The sequence below is a fragment of the Neolamprologus brichardi genome, chromosome 6, assembly GCF_056152115.1.
Source record: "Neolamprologus brichardi isolate AB-2024 chromosome 6, ASM5615211v1, whole genome shotgun sequence".
Classification (NCBI taxonomy): domain Eukaryota; kingdom Metazoa; phylum Chordata; class Actinopteri; order Cichliformes; family Cichlidae; genus Neolamprologus; species Neolamprologus brichardi.
In genome coordinates, this window is record NC_142109.1 from 13,912,968 (window position 1) to 13,936,500 (window position 23,533).

General features: G+C 41.7%; 1 protein-coding gene across 5 annotated transcripts in view; it reads left to right on the plus strand.

The window, feature by feature from the left end:
* Window positions 1-23,533, plus strand: part of coro2aa (coronin 2Aa) — a 43,916-nt gene that overhangs the window by 14,665 nt on the left and 5,718 nt on the right. Inside the window, exons 1-8 of one of the 5 annotated variants that reach the window (XM_035906375.2) lie at window positions 4,931-4,959; window positions 15,015-15,215; window positions 19,584-19,700; window positions 20,025-20,174; window positions 20,805-20,984; window positions 21,596-21,712; window positions 23,061-23,165; window positions 23,287-23,383. In XM_035906375.2, the coding sequence (XP_035762268.1) occupies window positions 4,945-4,959; window positions 15,015-15,215; window positions 19,584-19,700; window positions 20,025-20,174; window positions 20,805-20,984; window positions 21,596-21,712; window positions 23,061-23,165; window positions 23,287-23,383 (982 nt within the window). In that variant the 5' untranslated portion in view covers window positions 4,931-4,944. Of the gene's footprint in view, window positions 1-4,930; window positions 4,960-6,220; window positions 6,633-6,881; window positions 7,004-7,793; window positions 7,840-15,014; window positions 15,216-19,583; window positions 19,701-20,024; window positions 20,175-20,804; window positions 20,985-21,595; window positions 21,713-23,060; window positions 23,166-23,286; window positions 23,384-23,533 lie in introns of those variants that run through there. The other 4 variants (XM_035906376.2, XM_035906377.2, XM_035906378.2 and 1 more) reach the window with 4 other exon arrangements.

Here is a 23,533-nt window from a genome sequence, read left to right on the forward strand (position 1 = left end):
TCTTAAAATTACAACATTTTTGCTATTTCCCCCCCCAAAAACGGGAATTACTGAAACTCTAAATAGTTTCTGTTGCACAAACACCTGAATGCTTGACTTGTTACATGTACTGACACTGAACCAGACAGCTAGAAAGGTATTTTCATTATCTTCTCATCGCCTGAATCATACTAGTGTGCTCCTGATTGCTGGGAATCAGATATATTTAACTTCACTTGCTGGTCGTACTCTTGCCTCGTTATGATTTCACTCTTTCAGCGTTTTTGCTGCACGGACCATGTGGCTACTTTACTCCATCAGTATTTTATTTTTATCCAGGCAGGTGTGGCTTCTCATTTGCACAGTGAAGCAGAAAAACCAGAGCACAAGGTACATGCAAATCTACGAGGATCAGGGGGAAAAAAGGAAAGGAAAACAGACTTTGCGTTTCTCTCATGTGGTGCTGTGCTGCTGAGTCCTCACCAATACATTGGTGACATCCAAAGTGACCAGCCTCTCATTTATTTGTTTTCAGGTGGACCCGTGTAAATGAATCTGTCTGCAATGGAGGCTTCTGTGTACACTGGGCTTCAATAGCTCCAATTCAATTGAATTACTGACTGCACCTGTATTTGAGCTGGAATGCAGTGTTTGCTCAGTTGGCATACAATTTATGTATTTAAAAAAAAGGCAACCTAAACGTACTCTAGGAGTGAAGACACTGAGGCAAAACACAGGACTGGCACTGAAACCAGATGTTTTACAGCCAAAACACAGTCAGGCGGCTAATCAGCAATGACAAAGTAAAGAAGGGAAGGTCACTGTGTGTCTGCGGTGTCAAAGGGTCTGGCCTATTTTCTCACAGCAGCTAGTTATTAACCTGCCACTGTGTGAGTTGAGATTAGAGGGAAAGCTTCTGGTTTAAGCTCTTTGGAAGGAGCCACAAGCTTTTAGGACTCTTGCCCTGTGCTTATTGATAATTGCCACACACACACACACACACACACAGAGTCAAAATGACAAGCTTTAATCATAGCCAAGAGCTTAATGAAAGGAAATACAGACGGTAACAACAAATGGATCCAGGGCTTCCAGTATGTGTTGTAAATCCCAGTTGTCTGTAGTGATAAGGAGGTGACAGGGTACGCGGTGATACTGGCAAATCTCTCGAGCTCTGTCTGTCTGGTTGATATCCTTGACACACCTTTTGGCAAAGTGAAACTGGCTTGAAAAGTTTTAGACATATCTTCCAGTCGCCCAGTAATTAGTAGACTTGTTATTAAATGTTTTCACTATTTGTGTAATAATTCTGTTCTTCCGCTGTAGGTTTTAGTTTTTAAGAGGTCAATGTGAAGACTCACTGCTAATGTTAGGGTTAGTTTTCCCGCTTTCTCTCTGTGATCAAACAGCAGCCCCTGATGAGCCAGCAGCTTCTCATGCCTTCACCAGTTTGTGTTCTGAGTCTTATCTCAGAGACACTGTGACCGTTGGACTTTGTTGTGTATTTGGGGGACATGTGTTTGCAGCGTTTTAGAGCTTTATCAGTAGTGCCGCGGCATGTGTGTGTCCAACAAGTGCATACTTCTCTTCTCTCTTCTATGTTACAGATGAAGTTAAGTACAAGGTATCTTCTGCTATGAAGATAAATGGTTTAGGCGCAAAACGTTTGATTGGCTTGTGAAATATATTGCCATGACTTAAAATTTGTCTGAAATGGTTCAAAAATTACCTCCACCTTTAACCTACATTAATCTGATGCTTACACATGCCAGTCATAACATTAGGAACGTAAATGGCCTGCATTTGTATAGCGCTTTTCTAGTCCTTAAGGACCACAAAGCGCTTTACACTACATTCAGTCATTCACCCATGCATTCACACACTGGGGATGGCAAGCTACATTGTAGCCACAGCTGCCCTGGGGCGCACTGACAGAGGCGAGGCTGCCGGACACAAGCGCCACCGGGCCCTCTGACCACCACCAGTAGGCAAATATGGGGTTAGTATCTTGCCCAAGGATATTTGGCATGCAGCCAGGAGGCAGCCTTGGATCGAACCACCGACCTTCTGATTAGTGGCTGACCTGCTCTGCCACCTGAGCTACAGCCACCCTAGTAAGTAATGACTCTCCAGTCAGCTCAATCTCTAGGTAATAACTTTTGATCACAAGGTGATTGCACGGGTCACCTGGTGGAAGGCAACTTCAAACAAACTCGGTCCAACTTGACTAATTCAGTCTTGCTTCAATCAGTTCACGCTTAAAGATTGTTGAAGATTTGCAAATAATAATTGACATCTAATTTATAAATGCGGACAGACTGCTGCAGTCAGTGCGAGTTGGTGTGCGCTGATGGGTTACTTTGCAAAATCAAAAAGTTATTGCACATGGTCATAATAATTTTGATCATTTCAGTCTCTCACCACTGTTTTCCAGTTGACTGTTGCATAATGCTAGCCAAGTGTTGCACTTATGGCAGCTCATTCATTGTGTGCACTACCTTCTTAATAAAGCAGGGTTTGTATACATTTATCATTCTGTTTTCCCCCATTTCAAGGAATGGTATCTTTAAACTTGGAAACTCTAGCAAAATGTGTTTAATTGGCTAGCTAGTTGCTTACTAGCATTAGCAACATGAATCCAATGGCTAATTAGCATCATGCTAATTAGTCAAAAAATTCTACTTGTTGTCCAGTCTTAGGACTACCGTGGGACCTACTGCACCTCTGGGCACATATAAGCTTAGAAGTCTTGCTGAGTCTATGTCATGCTGATTGTTACCTGAAGCATTTTTTTTTTTTACTATCAGTCATGTGTAACTGTGAGCTAGCTGTGTGGAAATGGAGTTGTGCCAATGCAGGTGCTTAGAATAACAAAGCTACCTTACATACCTACACCTACAGTTAAAGTAATGAGGTAATCTTGTTTCTGTTGCAATCGGTCCTGTCACGTACAATCATGCACAAGCTGCTACACAACGCTGACAACACGAGATTCTTGATTTTTCTGTTGTAGATTCAGTTTTGGTTTAAAAATCATAACACACACAACAAAATGCTTTTAATATTTTCACTTGTTCTTTTTTTGCTTGAGGCAGACTGGATTCACTTTATTCATTAAAATAATAAATATAGGAAAAAGTATTTGCCTTTAGTAACATTTAAATTGTGCTACCGTGTGATAGCAATCGAAACCGCATGGTATCACATTTTGTGTGGGGATATTGTATTGATAACAGAAACGCCTATATCAGTATTTTTAAATGAATTAAAATACTGTGACTGACTGCAATCACTCTGGAGAGATTGTCGAAGGTTTGCAAATAATTGTGTCTAATTCATAAATGCAGACTAATTGTCAACATGTTGCCGTCATGTTCCCGCTGGTTGTATTCTGCTTATATTTCTTTAGAACAGGAGGGTTATGAGATGTAAGAATGTCTGTTTAAATATAAATTTCTATAGAAACATGTGATTTACATCAAGTTATCAGAGTTGATTGCTGTACTATCAAAAACTGAATGTATGTAAATCCCTAGCTTGACTTCATTCAATAGCAGACTGATAGCAGACTACTTATAGCAACATTTGTGGCAGGATTTAGTGGCATGTTAGTATGCTTGGCACTCTAATTTTTCAGTACTGGATAGATCAGATATTCACAAAGTTTAGCTCTGAGGACCTAATTTGCATTTTGAAAAAAGGTGATAAATCGCAATATGCAGTACTCAGCATATCGCAAAATGTGTGTCGTGAGGGAAGTATTGTGATGCTTGGGCTATGTGGGGGTTCCCACCTCTGCTACATAATAGTATTGTTACTGTCATTCAGTCATTTCTGCAGGTAGGACGGCAGTGGATGGAGAAAACTGTACATAGGACAGACATTTATGTAAACAGTTGCTGAAAATAAAGAAGAGAGAAGATTAATGGAGAAGATTAAAAACCATCTGCTATCTTCAATCAGAAAGGGAAGATTGAAGCATTAAATATGTGTACACATGGCCAAATCCTACCTTACTGCAGGTAAAGTAAACAGTCGTATTCTGAACACTTCCTCCCATTACAGCTAACGTGCAGGAGCTCAGGTTTCTGTGGTAACAATGACTGACCAGCCCCTCTGTGAAGGCCAGCTGCCAGTGGACAACTCTTTTTTTCTTTTTTTTCTTTTTTTTCGCCCCCTTTCTCTCACCCCATCCTCATATCGACCTGTTATCCTAGCGTGTGCTGCTAATGTGCCATTACATAATGGTTCACTTTGACTTGACGGTCCAGCTGAAGCCATGTGAACGGTTGAAAGGACTTTTGTAGCAGCTTGGCATTCTGCCCAAAATGCAGCCGATCTGATATCTGATGCAGGCTGAAGATCACAGAGAACAGAAGGTTTGAGAGGGGCTGTCACAGATTATTACGCTAACAGGAAATATTAGTTTGGTGCTTTTGTAGCGGAGAACATCTGGCCTAATCGGTGTGAATATATGAGTCGGCTAATGGTGAGGAGCCGAGCTGGTGCCGTGTTTGTTCCTGAAGATGGACCCACATTTTAAATCTTCACTTAAAATAGTTTACATCACTTTTTAGTATATAGTTTTACATTTTTCTTTTTGTCAGATCAGAAATCGTAGAGGAAGAGACAAAGAGATGATACGAAGCATACGTTTTATGCACAGTACCTTGCTTAAGTTTTAACCCACCCTTTTTTTTTGTTTGTTTTGTTAGGAAAATAGGAAATGAGTGCACTGATTTGATGAAACGTGTGAAAACATACAGAGTGGGGACAAACCTAACCAACCTGAAAGTCACTTTTATTCTTGAACACAGCTGGAACTTTTTTAGGTAAGCTTTCTCAGAAGTTTTTAAATAGTCTTCAGGAATAGTTCTCCGGGCTTCTTGAAGGACACTTAAAGCTCATCTTTGGAAGCTGGCTGACTTTTGTTCTGTTCTCTGTCAAGATGATCCCATACAGTAGATGGATGAACTGAAGGTACAGAAGCATCTCTTAGGTCCTGTGTCAGATCTTTGCCAGATTATGTCCTATTCCTTAAAGACATGACTTTCAGATACTGTTGGTTTTGTTTTAGGTTTGCCACTTCTCCTGTTTTCCTCCACTTGCTCTGTTTGCACAGTTGTTTTTAAGGATGTACTGCACACCATGCCCAAATATTCCAGGCTTTCAGGTAATATGTCTTTGGGAATCACCACTAAAAATGTGACTTGGATCAATCGACCAGTTGATTAAAAGCTAATTAGTATATTATGGTCAAATTCCACATATTTACTACTTCCATCTTCTGAAATGTGAAGCTTTCCAGCTCCTGTTTGCCATATACAGGACAATAAAATAATTTTTAAAAATATTTTTTCATGACGATGTCAACAATATTTGGCAGTAAAATGTAAGGGCAGAAACTACTCCTACCCTAAATTCGGATTTTCCAGTCGGTGCTTCAGTTTTCTCAGCAACTGTTCCACCGATCTGCTTCCAACTAACTCGGAGTAGTACTCGTGATCCGAATAGGTGGAGCATCCAGTTTGTTATAGTTTGGATTAGCGGTTCTCATATTTTGGCTAAAGGTTGTTCAGTCTAGAGCACCGACTACCTGCCTGTGAGGCTTTTAGGGAACATCTGTAAATTGCAGCAAGACTGAAAACAATCACAAGTAAACCTGAACCTGGAGAAAACATTGCAGGGAAATTTGGTCACAGTTTAAAAATAACTGCTGTCAGCAAGTATGGCTCAGTTCCTCATGCTTGAGCAAACCACTTCCTAAAAATATTACCTGTTCTTTTTAGGCTCTCTTTGCAAAGACATTTGGTGAAAGTATTCCTACAGTCATGCTTATTTTAAACCCCTCAGCCGTATGGACGTTTTCACCACCTGCTTTCATTGTATTTCCTTTACAGAGTTTGAAAAACCTGCCAAGCGCGTTTTTTCTGAAGAACTTTGAATCACTTGTGTCTGAACCGAGCCTCGTCTCAGAGATACTCCGGTCAGAGCTTCTAGGAATCCACATATACGTGTTATTTCACTCCCTTTACATGTAAACAAAACAAATCTGGCGTGTAGATCGTTTCTTTTTTTATTGAGCAACAGGGTTAAAGATGAGCGTTTGCAGTTACGAGAGTGAGAAATCCTGATTGAGCAAACGCTGCGGAGGAGTGACTGGAGGGAGTGGCACTCGAGGAAGGCGAGGGAGTGAGATTACCTGCTGTCTCTCACTCCCCCTCGCTCTCTCTCTCTGTGCAGTCACCTCCCTCTCAGGGAGTATACACACTCCTGCGCTCGCTCCTTGCTTGTTCACACACGCTCTGGGCTTCATGGTGCACACACACATACTGTCTGTCGCCGCTGACTTGACTGCTTGTGTTGATTGTGCACATCAAAGAAGAAGAGCTTGAGTGCGGGAGGGACTGTAAGATCTTTTTGGACTGGGTTTCGTGGTGTGTTTGCGTTCACACGCGTGTGGGGAAAGAAATCACAACAGCAGCAGCACTGGTCCATGAAGCTAGGATAAAGAAAAAGAAGTGATTGTAGTTTGTTTTTGTTTGGGTTTTTCTTTTTCTGATTTGGCTTGTCACTGAAGACAGAGATCAACTGTTTCCCTCTTCCCTGCTGCTGGTGCTGCTTCTTCCACCAGTGACAACTTACTCGACAGGGTGAGTACTGCTGAACTCACCCCTGACTCAAGTGAGCCTTTTTCTTCCGTGTTGTCCCTCCATGTGGGTGTTGCTCCCTCTGATCGGTCTCTGCAGTTTGACATTCGCTTATTGATCTCCGTTTTATTCTTTAGACCTCTATGCGTGTGTGTGTGTGTGTGTGTGTGCGTGCTCGCTATTTCCCCCCGAAGCTTTAAACTCAGGACTGTTGAGTGCACATCCATAAGACAGGCTCAAACAAGATGAGACTGCAGACTAACTCTGAATCTGGATTTCCTCAGCAGCTCACATTTAATGTGACTGCACTTGTGCTCTTTTAGTAAATTATCCTACAGCCCTGAGATCGGACATGTAAGCTCTCATTTGCTGCCGTAAGTGTGGAGATATTTTCAGTTTTTTGCTGAGGATTAAAAAAAAAAAGTCGGAAGCTGTCCCAGAGTTGTTGTAAAAATGACATCATCATCAGCTAACATCCCAGTCAAGTTATTTCAGCTCACAGATTCAAAACACTCCCATTCACTGAAATATGCGTCTTCTGGTTTGGATTTCAGTCTTTTTGAGGTCTTTTCATTAAGCCGGCAGTCCTGATTTATTCACACGAGTGTCCCGAGTGGGGAAACTGTAAGACTTGGCTGGGATACAATCAGACATTTCGGGGAGTTCTTAGGAAACTTTGCATGTTGATTTGTGGTGAAACTCTGACCGTCTGATTGCGTCATCATCTCATGTCTTGTTTCAGCTTATAGTGAGTCTTCTTAGGAAATAAGTGCCCCCGTGATTTGTATCTTATTGTCTTGCAAATTACGTTACATATGGATGTCCTTCAGGAGCTAATGGATGTTCACCGCGTGAGCTGTGCGCTCTCTCTCCAACCGGGAACTAATGGAAAACTCTTAAGGGCAGACTTGTGTTAATGCAGTACCTGCTCACTATGATGTCTGGATACCTGGCTGGGTGGAGTTTGTTTTGCTTCATCTTTGCACTGTCACTTTAGAGAGTTACAGTTTTGGTCTTATTTTCTATCAGTGATAGCATCTCACATCTTCTTTCCACGTTTTAAACAAACCCTGAACTCTGAAGGTAGGATAAGAAGAAAAAAAAGTCCTCAAAGTGTAAACATGGATTTCAAACTGATTACTTCGGGAGAAGTTGTATCAGGACTACAGGAGCCTGGGATCGACCCACCAACCTTCCAAAGTATCCCTGGGTGAGTTACTGACCCTAAAGACTTCCTTCATCAGTATGGATTAGTGATAGAGAAGTGCTGTGTATGCAGATTGGAGTGCAAAGTGCTTTGAGTGGTCAACAGGACTGAAAAAGCACCATTTATTTACGGAGGCTTTCTTCTTTGACACGCACACAAACACAAAATACACGCACTTGCAATTTTACCGGCAGTCCAGGATCAGTGGGAGGTGTTTGGTTGCATTTAAGCTTTTATAACCTAAAGAACAGATAACCAGATCTGTCTGATGATCAAGTTTGTCTCTTGACCTTCATTTTAGCACAGCGGCTGTTTTCTCAGAATGCAGGCTTATCGTAACTGCAAAAAGATTACCAGAACACTGCAGAACAACACACAAGCTCTCCATGTTCGATTCAATCTTACACCAAATCACATAAACGCTCACTTCAAGGTGCTTTTTATTGTAAGGTAAAGACACAATAAAATGGAGAAAACACCAACAATCAAATGACCCCCTATGAGCAAGCATTTGGCAACACCGGGAAGGAAGAAGTCCTTTTTAACAGGAAGAAACCTCCAGCAGAAGGCTGGGGGTGGGGGTAAGAGAGGGGGGTGGGGGTAAGAGGGGAGATACTTTCACAAAAATGGGTGAGGTGTAAAAAAATGGGAAAAGTGGATCTCATTGCCACATCAGCTCCATTTCTGTCAATATTTTGAATTCAAATAATGGAAACAACGAAACTCCCATTAATCTGTTTTTATGCCCTGATTTTTGAGCTCTCAGTCGGACCATCCACGCCCTGTTCATCCGAATACCGTATACGTTAATCATTAGTTCACTCTTGTCTCTATGTTCATACACCTGTAAAACTGCTCGCCAGGAGAAAAGGACTCTGAACGTACCTGGCGTCCAAAGTATCCATAAATCGTGCTGGAAGGTCAGACACAGTTTTGATGAAAGAGAAACTGAGATGGTTTAGAGATAGTGGTGCGCCATTGTTATGTGTGTGTGTGATTGTGAGGATATCTCCAGGTAAACACAGCGAGGCAGGCGGACATATCCTGGCCCATCTTTTCATACTTGCTCACATGTGCGCTCCATTGCGGTGAAGCAGCTCCAGGATTATCACTGTGGCTGTTATCCTATTACAGGAGAGAGGTTGTAAGCTGTCATCTGTGTATGATATCACCTAGTCTAAACAAAGGGAGGTGTGTGTCGCTCAGTCGTGCGCACACAGTGATTCAGTGTGTGCGCGCGCGTGTCTGTGTGTGCGCGCGCGTGTCTGTGTGTGCCATGTGCTCACACCTGTACATACCTCGTCTTGAATTTCACTCTGAGCGTTTACAAAACACGACATCTGCAGTTTGAGAAGCCAGCGCTCGTGCCCGCTTGTTTTTCTTCTTTTTCTTAAGATTCACTGTGTTTCGATGAGAATTACTGCTGACAGCAGAGGGGAGGAATTGATTTCATACTCATAGGAATTTTGGAGGCTAGAGGCTGGGCACCAATAAGTGAACTTTGAACTGTGAAACCCCTCCCTCAGTGCCAAGCTAGTCAAAGAAAGGAGTGGCTGCTAGTCTACGTGGTTATGACTTACGAGGTGCTTAAAAGGCAGTCTCTAGGAGAGGATGTATACACAACTACAGACCTACAAAGAACTCAGGCAGAACAAACCAGATGTACAATATATCTTTTTTTAGAGTCATATCTGTGTTTTCAGTTTAGTTTCATGACTGTTTTTACAGCCTCCTTAATGCGGTTACCGCTGTGACTCCCTCCTCACAGACTAAAATAAATTTCCCTCTGACAAAAAAGACTGCATCTCCTCTCTTTTTTTAATTATTTTTTTATTTTATTTTACCAGACATAAAGCCTGTCAAAGAAGTCCTGATGAATAAAATCATTTTTCCGCTGTCAGTGAGCATGCCTGGTTGCCTTTTGATCAGTAAGAAGCCACAGTAAAAATAGCCAGAATAGTGTTTCCGTCATCAGTTCTGTGAAGAGCAAAAGACAGGCCGCCCACCACCCGGCAGCCTGCTGCGTACCTGCTCCAAGACGCAGCTGAAAGAAAGCTGCCACCGGCCTGATTACAACCCGCTTTAGACGCGACAAGATGTCCTAGCTGTCGGCCCTGGAAGCTTCTCCCTCTGGTCTTGTAAGCCTCAGCAATACATGAATGCTGATTACAGCAGTCCAGATGTGGTCCGGGTTGTAATTGCGTGTAGCTCGCTCGCCAACTGATGCATTCAGTCTTTTGCTAAAAATGTGCATCAGAAACCTCAGTTAGAAGGGTGAACGATGCCAAACCATCCACTAGAAAGAAGAAATGGTTTGATGAAAGACAGACTTCAACATTTGAAGAGGTTTGGAGACCCTTTGTGAACAATCTGGTTAATTGATTATTGCAAACTCCAATATTTTTTTGTAAAGTTTTTTGGATATGTCTTGTTGCCATAATCTGATTTTAAAATAAGGGTATATTTTTTTTAAACTATTTTAAACTCTGTAACAGTTCTATGGCTGAATTCCCCTCACACCTTTATGGCTGTCTGGCATATTTACAGTTAGGTTTATTTAACTTCCTTACTGGAAGTTAAATAAACCTAACAGTTTTTTTGTTATTACGGAGCAGATAGAGCAGAATAGAAGTCATAAAAACCTAAAAATCACATCATGAATTTGTTTTCAAAACTAAGCTTCCACCTTCAGACATCAACGAATCTGTAAGATAAGATTCGTTGATGCAAGATAAGCTTTAGCGGCGCCATCTGTCATGTTTTCAGTGTTTCAACTTGATTTAATATTTAAACTACTTTAAGCAGTCCATACTTTTAGTCCAGATAGAGTTTGCTTAGCTTTAGCGTAACATTGAAGTTTAACATGGAACTATAACTATACAAACGTTGTCTTTTAAAGTTATTACAGTGTGGGGAACAACTTTCAACTAGCAGTTTCACAAGTTACTTAACTCACACTGTAGCACAGTGTACACGACCTACAGCAAAAATAACTTTGAAAATATGTATTTTTTAAGTGATTTGATTACAGTATCTGATATTAATACACCAAATCTCTGTCTGTGAACCTACTACGTGATCAGGAGTTAACACACATCTTACAACAGTCACCTCTAATTTATATCCACAAAATTTGAATAATATGATTATATATATATATGTATTAGGACACCATGAACTGGCATCAAATTTTTGTGGGTGTTCACGGCTTTTCTATCAAAACCAGGAGAAGGTTTTTGGAATAAATTTGGTCCAAATGTATATCTCACATGGTCACAATTTTATGAAGAGCCTCTTGCTTTATTTTGCTTTAAATTATTTCAGCATTTTTATACTCCCTGTGTGTGTAAGCCATATAGTATCTGCTCTTGCATTTTAGCATATGAACTCCTAAAGTGAGGGCGACTGTGGCTCAGGGGGTTGGGAAGCGCATCTAACCGGAAGGTTGCCGGTTCGATCCCTGGGCTCTCTGTCCTGGTCGTTGTGTCCTTGGGCAAGACACTTCGCCTACCGCCTACTGGTGTTGGCCAGAAGGGCCGATGGCGCGATATGGCAGCCTCGCTTCTGTCAGTCTGCCCCAGGGCAGTTGTGGCTACAACTGTAGCTGCCTCCACCAGTGTGTGAATGCGAGAGTGAATGAATAGCGGAATTGTAAAAAGTGCTTTGGGTTCCTTGAAAAGCCATTATTATTATTATTATTATTATTATTATTAAAGTAACAGCTCACAGAGCTGCCCTCACAGCTGCAGACTCAGACTTCAAACTTGCTTTTTTTTTTTTTTTTTGCATCTGCTATAATAAAAAAAATAAAAATTCAACTGGACTGGATAGGATTTGAAGATGCATCACGTGGCCCTGTGAGAAATCTGGATATTTTAGATGAATCACTCTATTTTAAGCATTTACGTTGAGGATGAGCAAAATGTGTTTTTGTTATTGAAGCAATTGCTGACAAGGTAACTGTGGTTATCGCAGTCATGGATGTGACTGATGAACGCCTGAGTGGCAATCAGAGTCTTAAACACCTGAGTAATTTAAATCCTTCTCAGGTTCCCGTGTGGCAGTACGAGGCTCTCTGTGACGGCCTCGGGCTAGGAGGTGCGAGGTGGAAGGGTAAACTGAGCCATGAAGTCATGCTCCACACCTCTGTAGCATTCTTCTTTCCTTTCTTTTTGCTTTCTCTAAACCTGATTTTTTTCCTTCTGTTGGTCTAAATCCTTCCTCGGCCTCTTTCCAGCCACACCTGCATCATGCTCACCATGTATTTATTTAGCCATCATGTGAAAAACCAGAGGGCAGTCCACATAAAACAGGAGCATGATGTCACTGTTTTCAGTGACAAGATTTGCTGTAGGTGTGATTTGTAGGAAAACACAAACCTGTAATGGGTTTATACCTCCACCTCCTACTGTTGTTGTTCTTGTTCTTCGATGTTCCTGTAGCTCTCTAATTGCTCTCTCCATTTACTATACTTTGTTGGTTGAATCCATTTTTGCGTTCTTGTCCATCAGCCGCCTCCACCCCTAATTCATAAGTAATGACCATGCAGCAGGCAGGCGGAAAGCCAGCCAGAGCAGCAGAGCAGACATGCTGGCTGGCCAGACCTCGTCCCAGTGGAGCAGAGCCACTTATCTCTCACAATAATGACATATGCATCGACTGGCTTAAGGGGAAGCGGCTAAAAAGAGAGTCCGGATTGGGGAAGTATTGCAGGTTTTTCACTCCTTATACATTAAGTGTAGTAGACTTTATTGAGAGCTGTAATACATTTTGATGACACTGGTTAGGTAAAAGCATCTGTATGTGATACAAATACAAAATACAATTAAAATCTTATTGTCATTCACAACATATACACAGATGAGCTCATATGGAACAAAAGCGAAAGTGAAAATGTTCTCCCAACCATTTCCAGTCGGTAGATTGTTACACTTCAAGTTAGCCTTTCATAACTAGCTTTATAAGCCTAAAAATAAAACCAGATGTGCTTAAAATAGATCAAAGATGGTTGTTAAAAACGAAGCTCTGAGCTGCTCACATTTTCTACCTTGATACATTTCGTTCATGTTCAGTAGCTCGCTGAGTGGTGTCTTTATCTATTTTTAGATGTAACTCTTTCTTGGATGCTTTGAAGTACTAACATGGAGAGCAACTCGCTGTCAACGCACTACATACTGTTTTTATATGGTAGTTTGGATGCTCGCTAGAAGTACACGGACCTTAAATGGCCAAAAAACAATAAAATGATGATGTGTCTGTTTGTGGACTTGTTTCATTACATCATTATTTAATACGTTGTGCTGACTTATTACATGGAACCCAAGCACTGTAGCCTATTTCCAAATGAAGTGAGAAGTTATCTACCAGTTACTGCCGGGCGGTTTGCTCAGAAATCGTTTAACCACAGTCTCCTTGGAAAAGAAACGCTGAACAATTGGCATATAAAAACAAGCAAAACCTACATCATTAACACGTAATGGTAATAAAAATGGGACTAAAATACTACCCTGTGGAACGCCACAAGTTATGCACTTTTGGCTTGAGACAGCTTGTGTCCTGAGGTTGACCTGAGTATTTTCCCTCTTTGTCCTACTTGACATTTTACGTTAAGGCCTCAGTCGCACAGGCCACAAGTCCAATCAGTGATCTACCCGGTAACCACTGGTCGCTAGGGAAACATGGGTATTCCTTGAAAGTAACAATGTAATAGTAATTAATATAATTACTAAATTTAGTACAGTAACATGCTACCTCGTTGCATAGAGGGTTCTGATCCAAAACCCACCATGTGATCGCTTTAGTTGCTGGCAGGATACCACGGTCACCAGTAGATACTCTCATTACTCTGCAAGCGGCAGTAAAAGTTGAAAAAATGTGATACTAACCGAAAAAAGAGTTGGTTTTACCTCTTTGTGCATTACTGCTGTAGTGGTAAAGGTGCAGCTTTTTCTTTGAAGGGAAACTGTCTCCATTTCACTACCACTCTGAGTAATTTGCAAGTTCTTTTCCATGCAAACTACTAGCAACCTTGGTAACCTGGTAGTGACCAAAAGGAGGTTTTTGGTGCAGCGATTTTCACACAAGCAAATTCGAGCCACCACTCTCCAACAGATCCAGGAGTATACACTTTTCCATAGCAACTGGTGGTTGAGTGAAGGGGGTCACTGACTGGTCTATAGGCCTATTTGAGTTTTAGTGTTTTAGCAATGGATTTAACAATGATTGCCACCAACCACTTTAACCATTCGGGGAATACACATTTTACACTAGGGACTGGTTGTTAACGAGTCTGTAGGCTTGCGTGACTAGGACCTGGGACGTGATAAAGTCAGTGCACATATTTTGGAATAGATAGAACTGATGGTGCATACTTACATGGACTGTAGACAGCAGACTTCCCTGGTGGACTTGTCTCTTTGCTCATGTTATTGATCTTTAACCCCACTTTTCCTACCTATGTGCACCTAGTTCATATTAAATAGGGGCAAAATGGCCCACATAAGTTAGAAAAAAGTCATTAGCAGATATTTAAGGTAAAAACGTTTTTGTTGTTTACAACAGAAAATTATTTTTTCTACCTTCAAAGCGGTTTTTAATTCCTTTGAATGATTTTAGTGTACACTTTCTGTCAGTGAGTTTGAGAACTACATTTTGGTTAAAGAGCAACCCTTCATGCATCCATCTGCCATGATGCATATGGTGTCATTCCTTAATTAAGTTAACCCCCCTTTTACTGTTTGTTTGATGGTCTATAGATGCTGCAGTAACCCTGCAGAACATGTTTTTATTTTATTGTTTATACTTTAACACGCTGGTTTTTGTATCATGCTTTTTATCTGACGTGACTGACCACCTCTGATACTGAAATAAAATCTGTGCTGCTTTTATTGTTTTATTGTTTGCCAGTGAAGCCATCGCTGCTTTGATCTGAAAGGTCTGTGTCACAAAGCACGAGATAAGGCGAACACTCTAAGAGTTTTTTTTAATTTTGTACTTCTCATGGAGCAGCGAGTGTTAATTTTGTTATCAGTTCCCTGTCTTATTACATCTACCATTAAATAATACCCTCCTGTGCTCGTGGACCAGGAGGCTTAGTTCCTATAAAATCCTCTGTCTTCATAACTGTGCGATGGATGGCTCTCCTTGGCTGACCTCTCTTCTCCTCGCCCTTCCCTCAGATGACATGGCGTCCTCAGTACCGCAGCTCCAAGTTCCGCCACGTGTTTGGTAAGGCCGCCACCAAGGAGAACTGCTATGATGGCGTGCCAATCACACGCAGTGTGCAGGACAACAGCTTCTGTGCGATCAACCCACGTTTCCTGGCTGTCATCACTGAGTGTGCTGGAGGAGGGGCCTTCTTGGTCCTGTCTGTCCATCATGTGAGTATCTGTACCTCGCATCAGGTTCACAGGCATGAGCCATGACATGAGACTTTTTTTAAAGCAGTATGTCAGCATTTACCTCATAATGCAGAGAAGACACAAGAATAAGGTGCCATTTTTCCCACTTGTGTTGTTCCAGTCAGACAAAAGACCTAAACTGAGCACCTCTGACTCCTCAAAGTTAGGAATGACTCAAATACTGTTTGTCTGCTTTATTTCTAAGTGGCAGCTGTTGTCCCAATGAAACAACATCTCAGCAAATCTGAGGTTTTTTTGGCTGGGTTATAGATGAAGTCCATATGTTAAACAAAAAACGGTGAGCAAAAAGTTGTGACATTATGGAAGAGATTTTAGGTGTACAGGTAGTTGGTCTGCAGAAATGCTGTCTCTTAACTTGTCACATTTCTCAGAAGATAAAGAGAAAAAGTTCACTTTAATGTGGTTCTTAAAAATTGCTCCTTTTGACTAGCAATGGCATAGACAGCTTCATCTCTTACTGTTGATAAATTGAAGGCAAAAGCAAACAAACATGATCTCAGTTATTAGAATAAAGAAAACACTGAATTAACTGTATGAGCATTAGTTGTTTCCTTAGCATCATGTCACATTGCTGTTAATGTCTAAGGCCTCAGACATGCAGATCTACAGACAGGTCAGGGCCCTCCTGGCAAGCAACAAATGCTAGGGAAAAATGTGTATTCCCCAACTGGTTTGCAAGTGGTTGCTGGGTGAGATCAGTCACAAAGAGGGTACTTTACATGGTCTGCATTTCCTGTTTGTGTTACATTTTCACAGTTTCACTACCGCTTGGTGAGTAGTTGAAGAGTGTTTGCAGACAAGTCTGCGTCTTCTATGCAAACTACAGGCGACTGTGGGAATACGCTAGTAACTAAAGGAATTCGTGCAGCACTTTCTTTGTGACCAATGCCACCTGGCAACAGCACGTGACCTTCAGCAACCACTCAGCAGCCAGTTGAGGAAAGCACAGTCCTTTTTTAGCGACCAGTGGTTGCTAGGAGATCGCCGGCATGCGTGATTGAGGCCTTATCAAACAAATTAGGATTTCCACACAAAAAAAATCAAACAATATTTCCATCGCTTTCTTTTTCTTCATTTTTTTAGGCTGGTATTAAAAAGGTTTCCAAGATGTCTGCATTTTTTTTTTTTTTTAAATCAATTTCTTCAACCTTTAACTTGTTTCCCAAGAGAGCACAAGGGTTGCAATATACAAATTTATTGAAAAAACTGTTCTGAGAGCACTGTAGACTGTAGTGATATTCAAAATGGATTCGCGTTATTGTTCCTTTTCTGGTTTCACAGATATATTCATCAACAAAATGGCCCTTCTGAACTTTCACCACACTAGAACTTTCGCACATGTTTGAGCAAAGGTCAGCCAAAAAGCTCTTGCTTCTCAGCATTTTTCTTCTAACCTCAGATAAAGTGAACGTTTTGGAGGGCAGAATTTTCTCTGCTAATTGTTCACCATCTCTTTCTTCTTTTTTGTTCTCCCTGCACGGATATACACACCTGGGTCTAATTATAAATAGCTCAGCATTAACACAGCCTGAAGAATCTCTAAATAAAGTACAACCCTGGCTGCTCATGTGCTACAACCTAAATATCACATCATTAGTCTGTCTCATTCCCCCTTCACTCTTTCACACATGATTTATGCGTGTTATGACATCCACCGCTGATGTCAGCCACAACAGCAGAACAAATAAAAGTCGGCCCTCACGTTCTAAACAGATCCTCTGTCTCTCTGTACATCTCCAGTCCAGAGGGATTCATCAAGCTGCACACCTCTCTTTACTTTGCCTCTCTGTTTGAGTTATCACCATCCTCCTGGCATGGGTAAGAGTTGCATAGGAGCTTAGGAATGACATCACTCACGTTCTGACCCCTCTCTTCCCCTCCGTTTCACTATTCAAAGGATGTGAAATTTCAGCACTCCCTCCCCTCAATCGCCTCCACATCCCACTTCTGCCTGTTACAGATGCGCTGTTGTTCTGTGAAGAAAGTAGTTAATGCATATAACAACAGGAGCAGATGTAATACTTTTTTGCGTGCATGCGTTGGGCTTGCTGGAAGTTTAAATAATGGTTACGTCATTTTCTTGTTTCAAACACACCTTACGCACCTACAGGCTAGATTATTGAGCAGGAATGTCAGTTTAGAGGAGCTTCGGCTTATACGAATGGAACAATTAGCCGGCTTGTTGAGGCGGAAAATCTTCCGCGTTGTACGAGTATCATTGGGTGTGTGTGTCTGTTAAAAACAGTTATTCCAGCTTCAGTCTGAGTAGTTAGTTGTCATGTTGTCATGTAGAGTTGGCTTTTTTCTTGAATGAAAATACCCGCCCTAACCTGCACATGTCAGCACGTCGTGTTTAGATACATGGAATTTTCACTTACCTTTGGTGGTTCCAGAGGCAGCTCTGTGGAGTCTGATAAACGTCCTCAAGGGATGTCACTCGAGTGTGGTTGTAGCCACAGGATACAAGTCTCAAAGTTAATGGAAAAAGAAATATCTGGTGTGGAGTTGCTACATTACAGATTACTTAGCTGCATAATGCAGCAGCATCTCAGACTGAAATGTCGGCTCTCCTGGTTTGATTTCTTTTTTCTTTTTTTTTTAAATTGTCCATTATGAGTCTGTTTATGATGAGCTGTGACTAAATAGATGGAATACTTATAAGCACCAAATTCACTCAGTGCGTAAGAAGATGTTTATACAGGCAGACCTGCAGATATTAACGCCAACTCTGCAGTTTCACTCAGATTAGAGCAAAAGTCTACGTCTTTTAGTGCCTTTCTGGGCTTTTGTTGTTCGTGTTTTGTTCTCATTTCTCATCAGTTTTAGGTTTTAACATAGCTGACTGCCTATTTAGCATCACTTAGCAGCTAAATCCCGATATTTTCCCAGATGAGTTGGTAGAGAAACCCCCCCCAAACAAAAACAGTTGAATTCACTGGCTGACGACAAATGCAACTCCAGGTGAATGCTAATGTTATTCTATCATACATTCACTCAGTATTATTTAACGTCGATAGGTTATGTCGCTGCCCACAATTGGCCAAAAGAAAAAGTTCAGCTGTTAGAAGTATATAGAGGCAGCCTGAGCTCTCCAATCTCTGTAACAAGGCTGCACAGAGGTCAAGGAAACTGCTTTTTATGTGGGCAGCTCGACTTCTTGGATTGAGCTACAAAAAAACTCTGAAATTACAGACACCAGTTCTGTGATTTTACGAACATAACTTTCAAGGGCACTTCAGGGGACTGCTGGCACAGTTTGTTTTAATGTACAGTATAGTGCAAAATTATTATTTTGCATGTTTTTAAATAGGCTGCCTTTTTGTTTTTCGTCTCTTTCCTTCCCCTATATGTTGGTTCTGTGCAGCTCGGGCTGGGGTTATGGTCACTACATGCCAGTTACTGTAGATAAAGGATAAAGCTTGATTTAGACTTCTGTGGGAAATCTGCATCGTAACTTAACCGGGAACTCCTCTTAACCCTACACTGCGACTTTCCATGCCATTCAAGTCACTGTGGGCTGCGTCAACCCGACCTATATTATTTCTCAGGAGGTGCACATCAGGTTATGTGTGTGTGTGTTTAAATCTTTTTCTTGTTCTATATTTATTTGAACTAAATGAAAAATTTGTAGTTAAGCAAGTCCACTAATACCAAAGAAGGATGTTAGGAAGAAAAATGGAGTAAAATGCAATAATGTGTTTGTCTTGAGCAAATATTTACAACAAGAATCGCTTTAAGATGCTGTATATTATAAAGTAAAGAACCTACAAAAGTAGAAAGGAAACCCCAACTATCAGACTTCTCCCTATGAGCAAGCAGTTGGTGACCGTGAGAAGGAAAAACTCCCCTTTAACAGGAAGAAACCTCCAGCAGAACCTGGCTCAGGGAGTTACAGCCATCTGTCATGAGCAGTTGGGGGTGTGGAGAGGAAGATGGGACAAAAGACACGCAGAGAGACAGAGATAATGATAACTAATGATTAAATGCAAAGTGGTGTATAAACAAATAAGGGTGAAAAAAAAGGTGAGTGAACAAGGGACACACAGGGCATCATGGGAGGCCTCAGCAGCCTAGGTCTATTTTAGCATAACTAAAGTTCAAGGTCACCTGAATCACCCTAACTGTAAGCTTTAAAAGTAGAGAGGGCGTCCGTCCGTCTGTGAGATAAGATGGGGCCCGATTATTCAAGACACGATATGTGAGGAGAAGGATTTCTCATTCCACAGTGTAGCGAGCAGCTGATTAGTGGTTTCACTTTTGTTTCCAAGAGGAAAAATATTGTGATTTTTCCCTAATGTCCGTGTTTTGTGTTTTAAATTTTGCCAGACGGGTAAAGTGGACCCTCAGCAACCTCGAGTGTCGGGCCACAGGGGCAACGTGTTAGACATCAAATGGAATCCCTTCAACGACTGCTGCATCGCCTCCTGCTCTGAGGACGCCACGGTTTGTACACCGGAACGCACACAGAGTCCATTTTCAGTGCGGTTTACTGACGTGTTGTCATTTTCATGGGATTTGAGCATGTTGCAGCAGGGAGATCATTTTATAGCTTTCAGAAAGGAGCTAGAAGTCATTCCTCACATTCCTCAGCTCTGACCTGGCAGATGCTCAGAACAAATCACTGTAGAGAGAGAGGAAAAAAAACAGTTTCAGGCTATTTCTTTTAAATGTCTTTCTCTGTTGGCTGTTCTTTGTGGATTGAGAGAGAGATGGTTTGTTTCTGGCACGGATCTTCGTCAACTTGGTCCTCTTTGTGTGTGTTTGTAGGTTAAAGTGTGGGAAATCCCTCCTCACGGTGTGTATAAAACCATTACAGTACCGTGGAAGGAGCTCCAGGGTCACAGTCGCAGAGTGGGCCTCATCGAGTGGCACCCAACTGCTAACAACATCCTCTTCAGTACTGCCTATGACTACCAGGTAACGCAGTCACACACACACACACACACACACACACACCACCTCTTACACAAGCCTGGAATCATTTATAGCTAAAAACACAATAAGATAACGAGGCACGAACCCCGAAAGCACTGTGACCTAAACCGAGAGCACTTATCTGTCACAGTGCAGCCCTGCAGTTCACACTGAACTGACCTGTAAAGATTTCAGATATTACATTACACAGCATCACGAGCACTTTGTTTGTTAGCCTAAGTATTCAGATCGTTTTGGGCTGTAGGTGCGATGTCTTAACTCCAGAGATACGTGCTCCAGTTACTGCCTGTATTTGCACACATGCTGGCCTCCCATGTTTAAACAATTCTGCCTCTTTATATCCACACAGCTGAGTGCAATAGCACAAATTCCTTTGAGATAAGCAAAGTATGCACTGTTATGTCCATTTGCACAACCGTTATGTACCACTCTCTGTAATTACTTGGCCCTCTGAGCGGCTTAATCGTATGTCGGTGATATCAGTGCATAGTTGTTTTTTTGATACAAAGTGGTTTACTTGTAACACACCACCAGTTACTTTTCACCCTTTAATGTGTCTGACTTCTTGGCCTAACCACCTGCGTTGATCTCTGTGTGTTTCTCCGCCTCCAGATAATGATCTGGAACCTGGACTGTCCGGAGCCGGTGATAAAGAACCCCGTGCGGACCATCAGTCACCACCCAGATGTGGTCTTGTCCATGTCTTTCAATACAGATGGAAGTCTTCTTGCTACCGCCTGCAAGGACAGGAAAGTCCGCCTGATGGAGTCACGCTCTGGAACGCTGCTGCGGGTACTGCTGTGTGCACGGGTGCACTTCTCTTATTTTCCCCTTTTTGTAATGGGGGAAAAACAGCAAGTGACCTGAATTTAAACACTTTGATTTTAGGTGGAAGACTCAGACTTAAGTTTAATTACCTCAGTCAGAAGCTGCAAATGGTATCGTTAACAGTAGGATGTTCAGACTAGCGTAAAGTCCATGTGACAATCGGTCTAAATTGGCTCTCATTTGTAAAAGAAAATTATTGAACTGTAAGCCTGCGTTTGGGCCACAGCAGCATCACAGCAAATATTACATAAGTGGGAGTTCCCTGCTTGTTACTGCCCCCTCTGCTCCCTGCGTGGGCACCCAGGCACTCATCCAGCACCACACGGCCAGAATTGATACCTCTGGCCTGGCCTGGATAACAGAGTAGCCCCACAGCCCACAGGGTCACCAGCTAGTGATTCACACACTGTTCATCAGTCTTTTCTTGCTTCCTTTGCCCAGTCAGGGAACTCCTACACATATTACATCCCAGTGGTTTAACACAAACCTCTTTATATGACTTATAAGTGGCATAAATGTTCATCAGGGTTCATTGATTAATGCTGCACGTCATGCGTACTGTGTCACGTTTGCAGGAAAGCAACTGCAAGACGCACAGAGCCAGTAAAGTGCTGATCCTGGGAAACACCAAGATGCTTCTGACGTCGGGAACGTCACGCTACAATGATCGGCAGATAGCACTGTGGGATCAGGTGAGAGCACTGCAGCAAGACGTTTGCAACAAAATATCGCAATTATACAAAAAGCTTTTGTGTTTTTTGTAGCAAAGCAAATGGTTGAGAAAAAAGAGAAATGTTCATAGTGAAAATGGCATTTTTGAGATCTCACACACGTGTTTATTTACATTGAACACATGATTACTAATAGAATATTAATTGAAATAGCTAATTGATGAAGAAAAGCATTAATGTCAGCAAATGTCTGGTGGGAGTGTTTGTTTTTTGTTTTTTTTTTGTCAGTCAACACTCCTCACATCAATTACTTGTTAAACTTCCTGTAGATATTTCTGATCAAATCAGGAGCATTCTGACGAGGATTTGCAAAGACAGGACAGACTCTGGATAATAAATATGGCAGCACAAGCATTCGTGTAAACAATTGTAATTGTGAGCTCAGCGCTTACCTGCTGGTCTGGATGCTGGAATAATGAGAGCACCCTGTTCCTTGGGGGCGGTCTTGGCTAAAAATAGTCAGGCTGGTGTGAATAATTTGTACTAAGTTTAATATATTGAACACTTATATCCAGGGAATTTAGCAGGACTGCAGGAGGAGGAGAAATCGGGAAATTGGCAACAACAGAAGGGCCACAAATAAGTGAAATCTAAGCTTACAGAGTATTAATAGTAACACGAGTGAAGTAATGGTCAGCATATTACGTCACCATTGGAGAGGTCATGACCTTAGGCAGCTTCATTTCCTGGCCTACATCATTTAAACCCCTGAGCTTTGAGATAAAGTTTTCTTACCTGTGAAATTATCTGATGTGCAGCCAGGTTCATGTTTGGACCGTTTCATGTTTGGAAACATTTTTTGTAGCGTTTTTCTGACAACATCTGAGGATTTCTTTTTCTTGTAAAGTCAGAGTTGTTGTATTAATGATATCTCAGAATACTTCCTTCACTACCAAACACCTCTCGAGCCTGTCACAAGTGCAACTCTGCCACCTAGTGGATGAAATGCACCAGTTCAGCAACCCTGCACGTTTACCTGAGCAGCTCACTGATTCCCGTGTTCAAGTGGAAGTTATTTGTTTGATTATGTCATCACCCAGTCTGATCACACCTAGTAGTCTAGTAGTAGTAATAGTTGGTGTGCCAGGCCGGCGTGTTGTGATGATTTAGAGCGTATCGTGGGTGGAGGATTAAGGCAAAGCTCGGATTAGGGATTGAGCGCTCAGCGTTTTTAATTCGCCGCTGCAGAGTGCTTCTTATGGAGCATTGGATTTCAATCAGTGTTTTGATATTTTTTGTATGTTGTTTACATCAGCGCCGCTTAGGTCTTGTGTTTTAACACGTTTTTGATCCTCGTGTGTGTTTGTAGGATGATCTGTCCACGCCTTTGTTGGAAGACAACCTGGACGGTTCGTCGGGGGTCATTTTTCCTTTCTACGACCCCGACACACACATGCTCTACCTTGCTGGGAAGGTGGGACTCTGAAACATGTTAAAAAAAAAAACCCTAACAAATCATAACAATCATATTAAAAGCTTCATACAGAAAATATTCTTTATTACTGTTACAGAGACTTTGCTTTTTGTCTTTTTAGGGTGATGGAAATATCAGGTACTATGAGATCAGCACAGAAAAACCATACATTCACTTCTTAACAGAGTACCGCTCACAACTACCTCAGAAAGGACTGGGTAAGGAACACACGCACATAAACACGCGCTCAATTTTAAACTTTATTAATGTCACCGACACATTATTTCCTAAAGTGAGTGTTAATAAAAGACGTGACAGTTGAACCTTGTTTGGAAACCCCGCCTACTGTGATGACACTTTTCACCTTT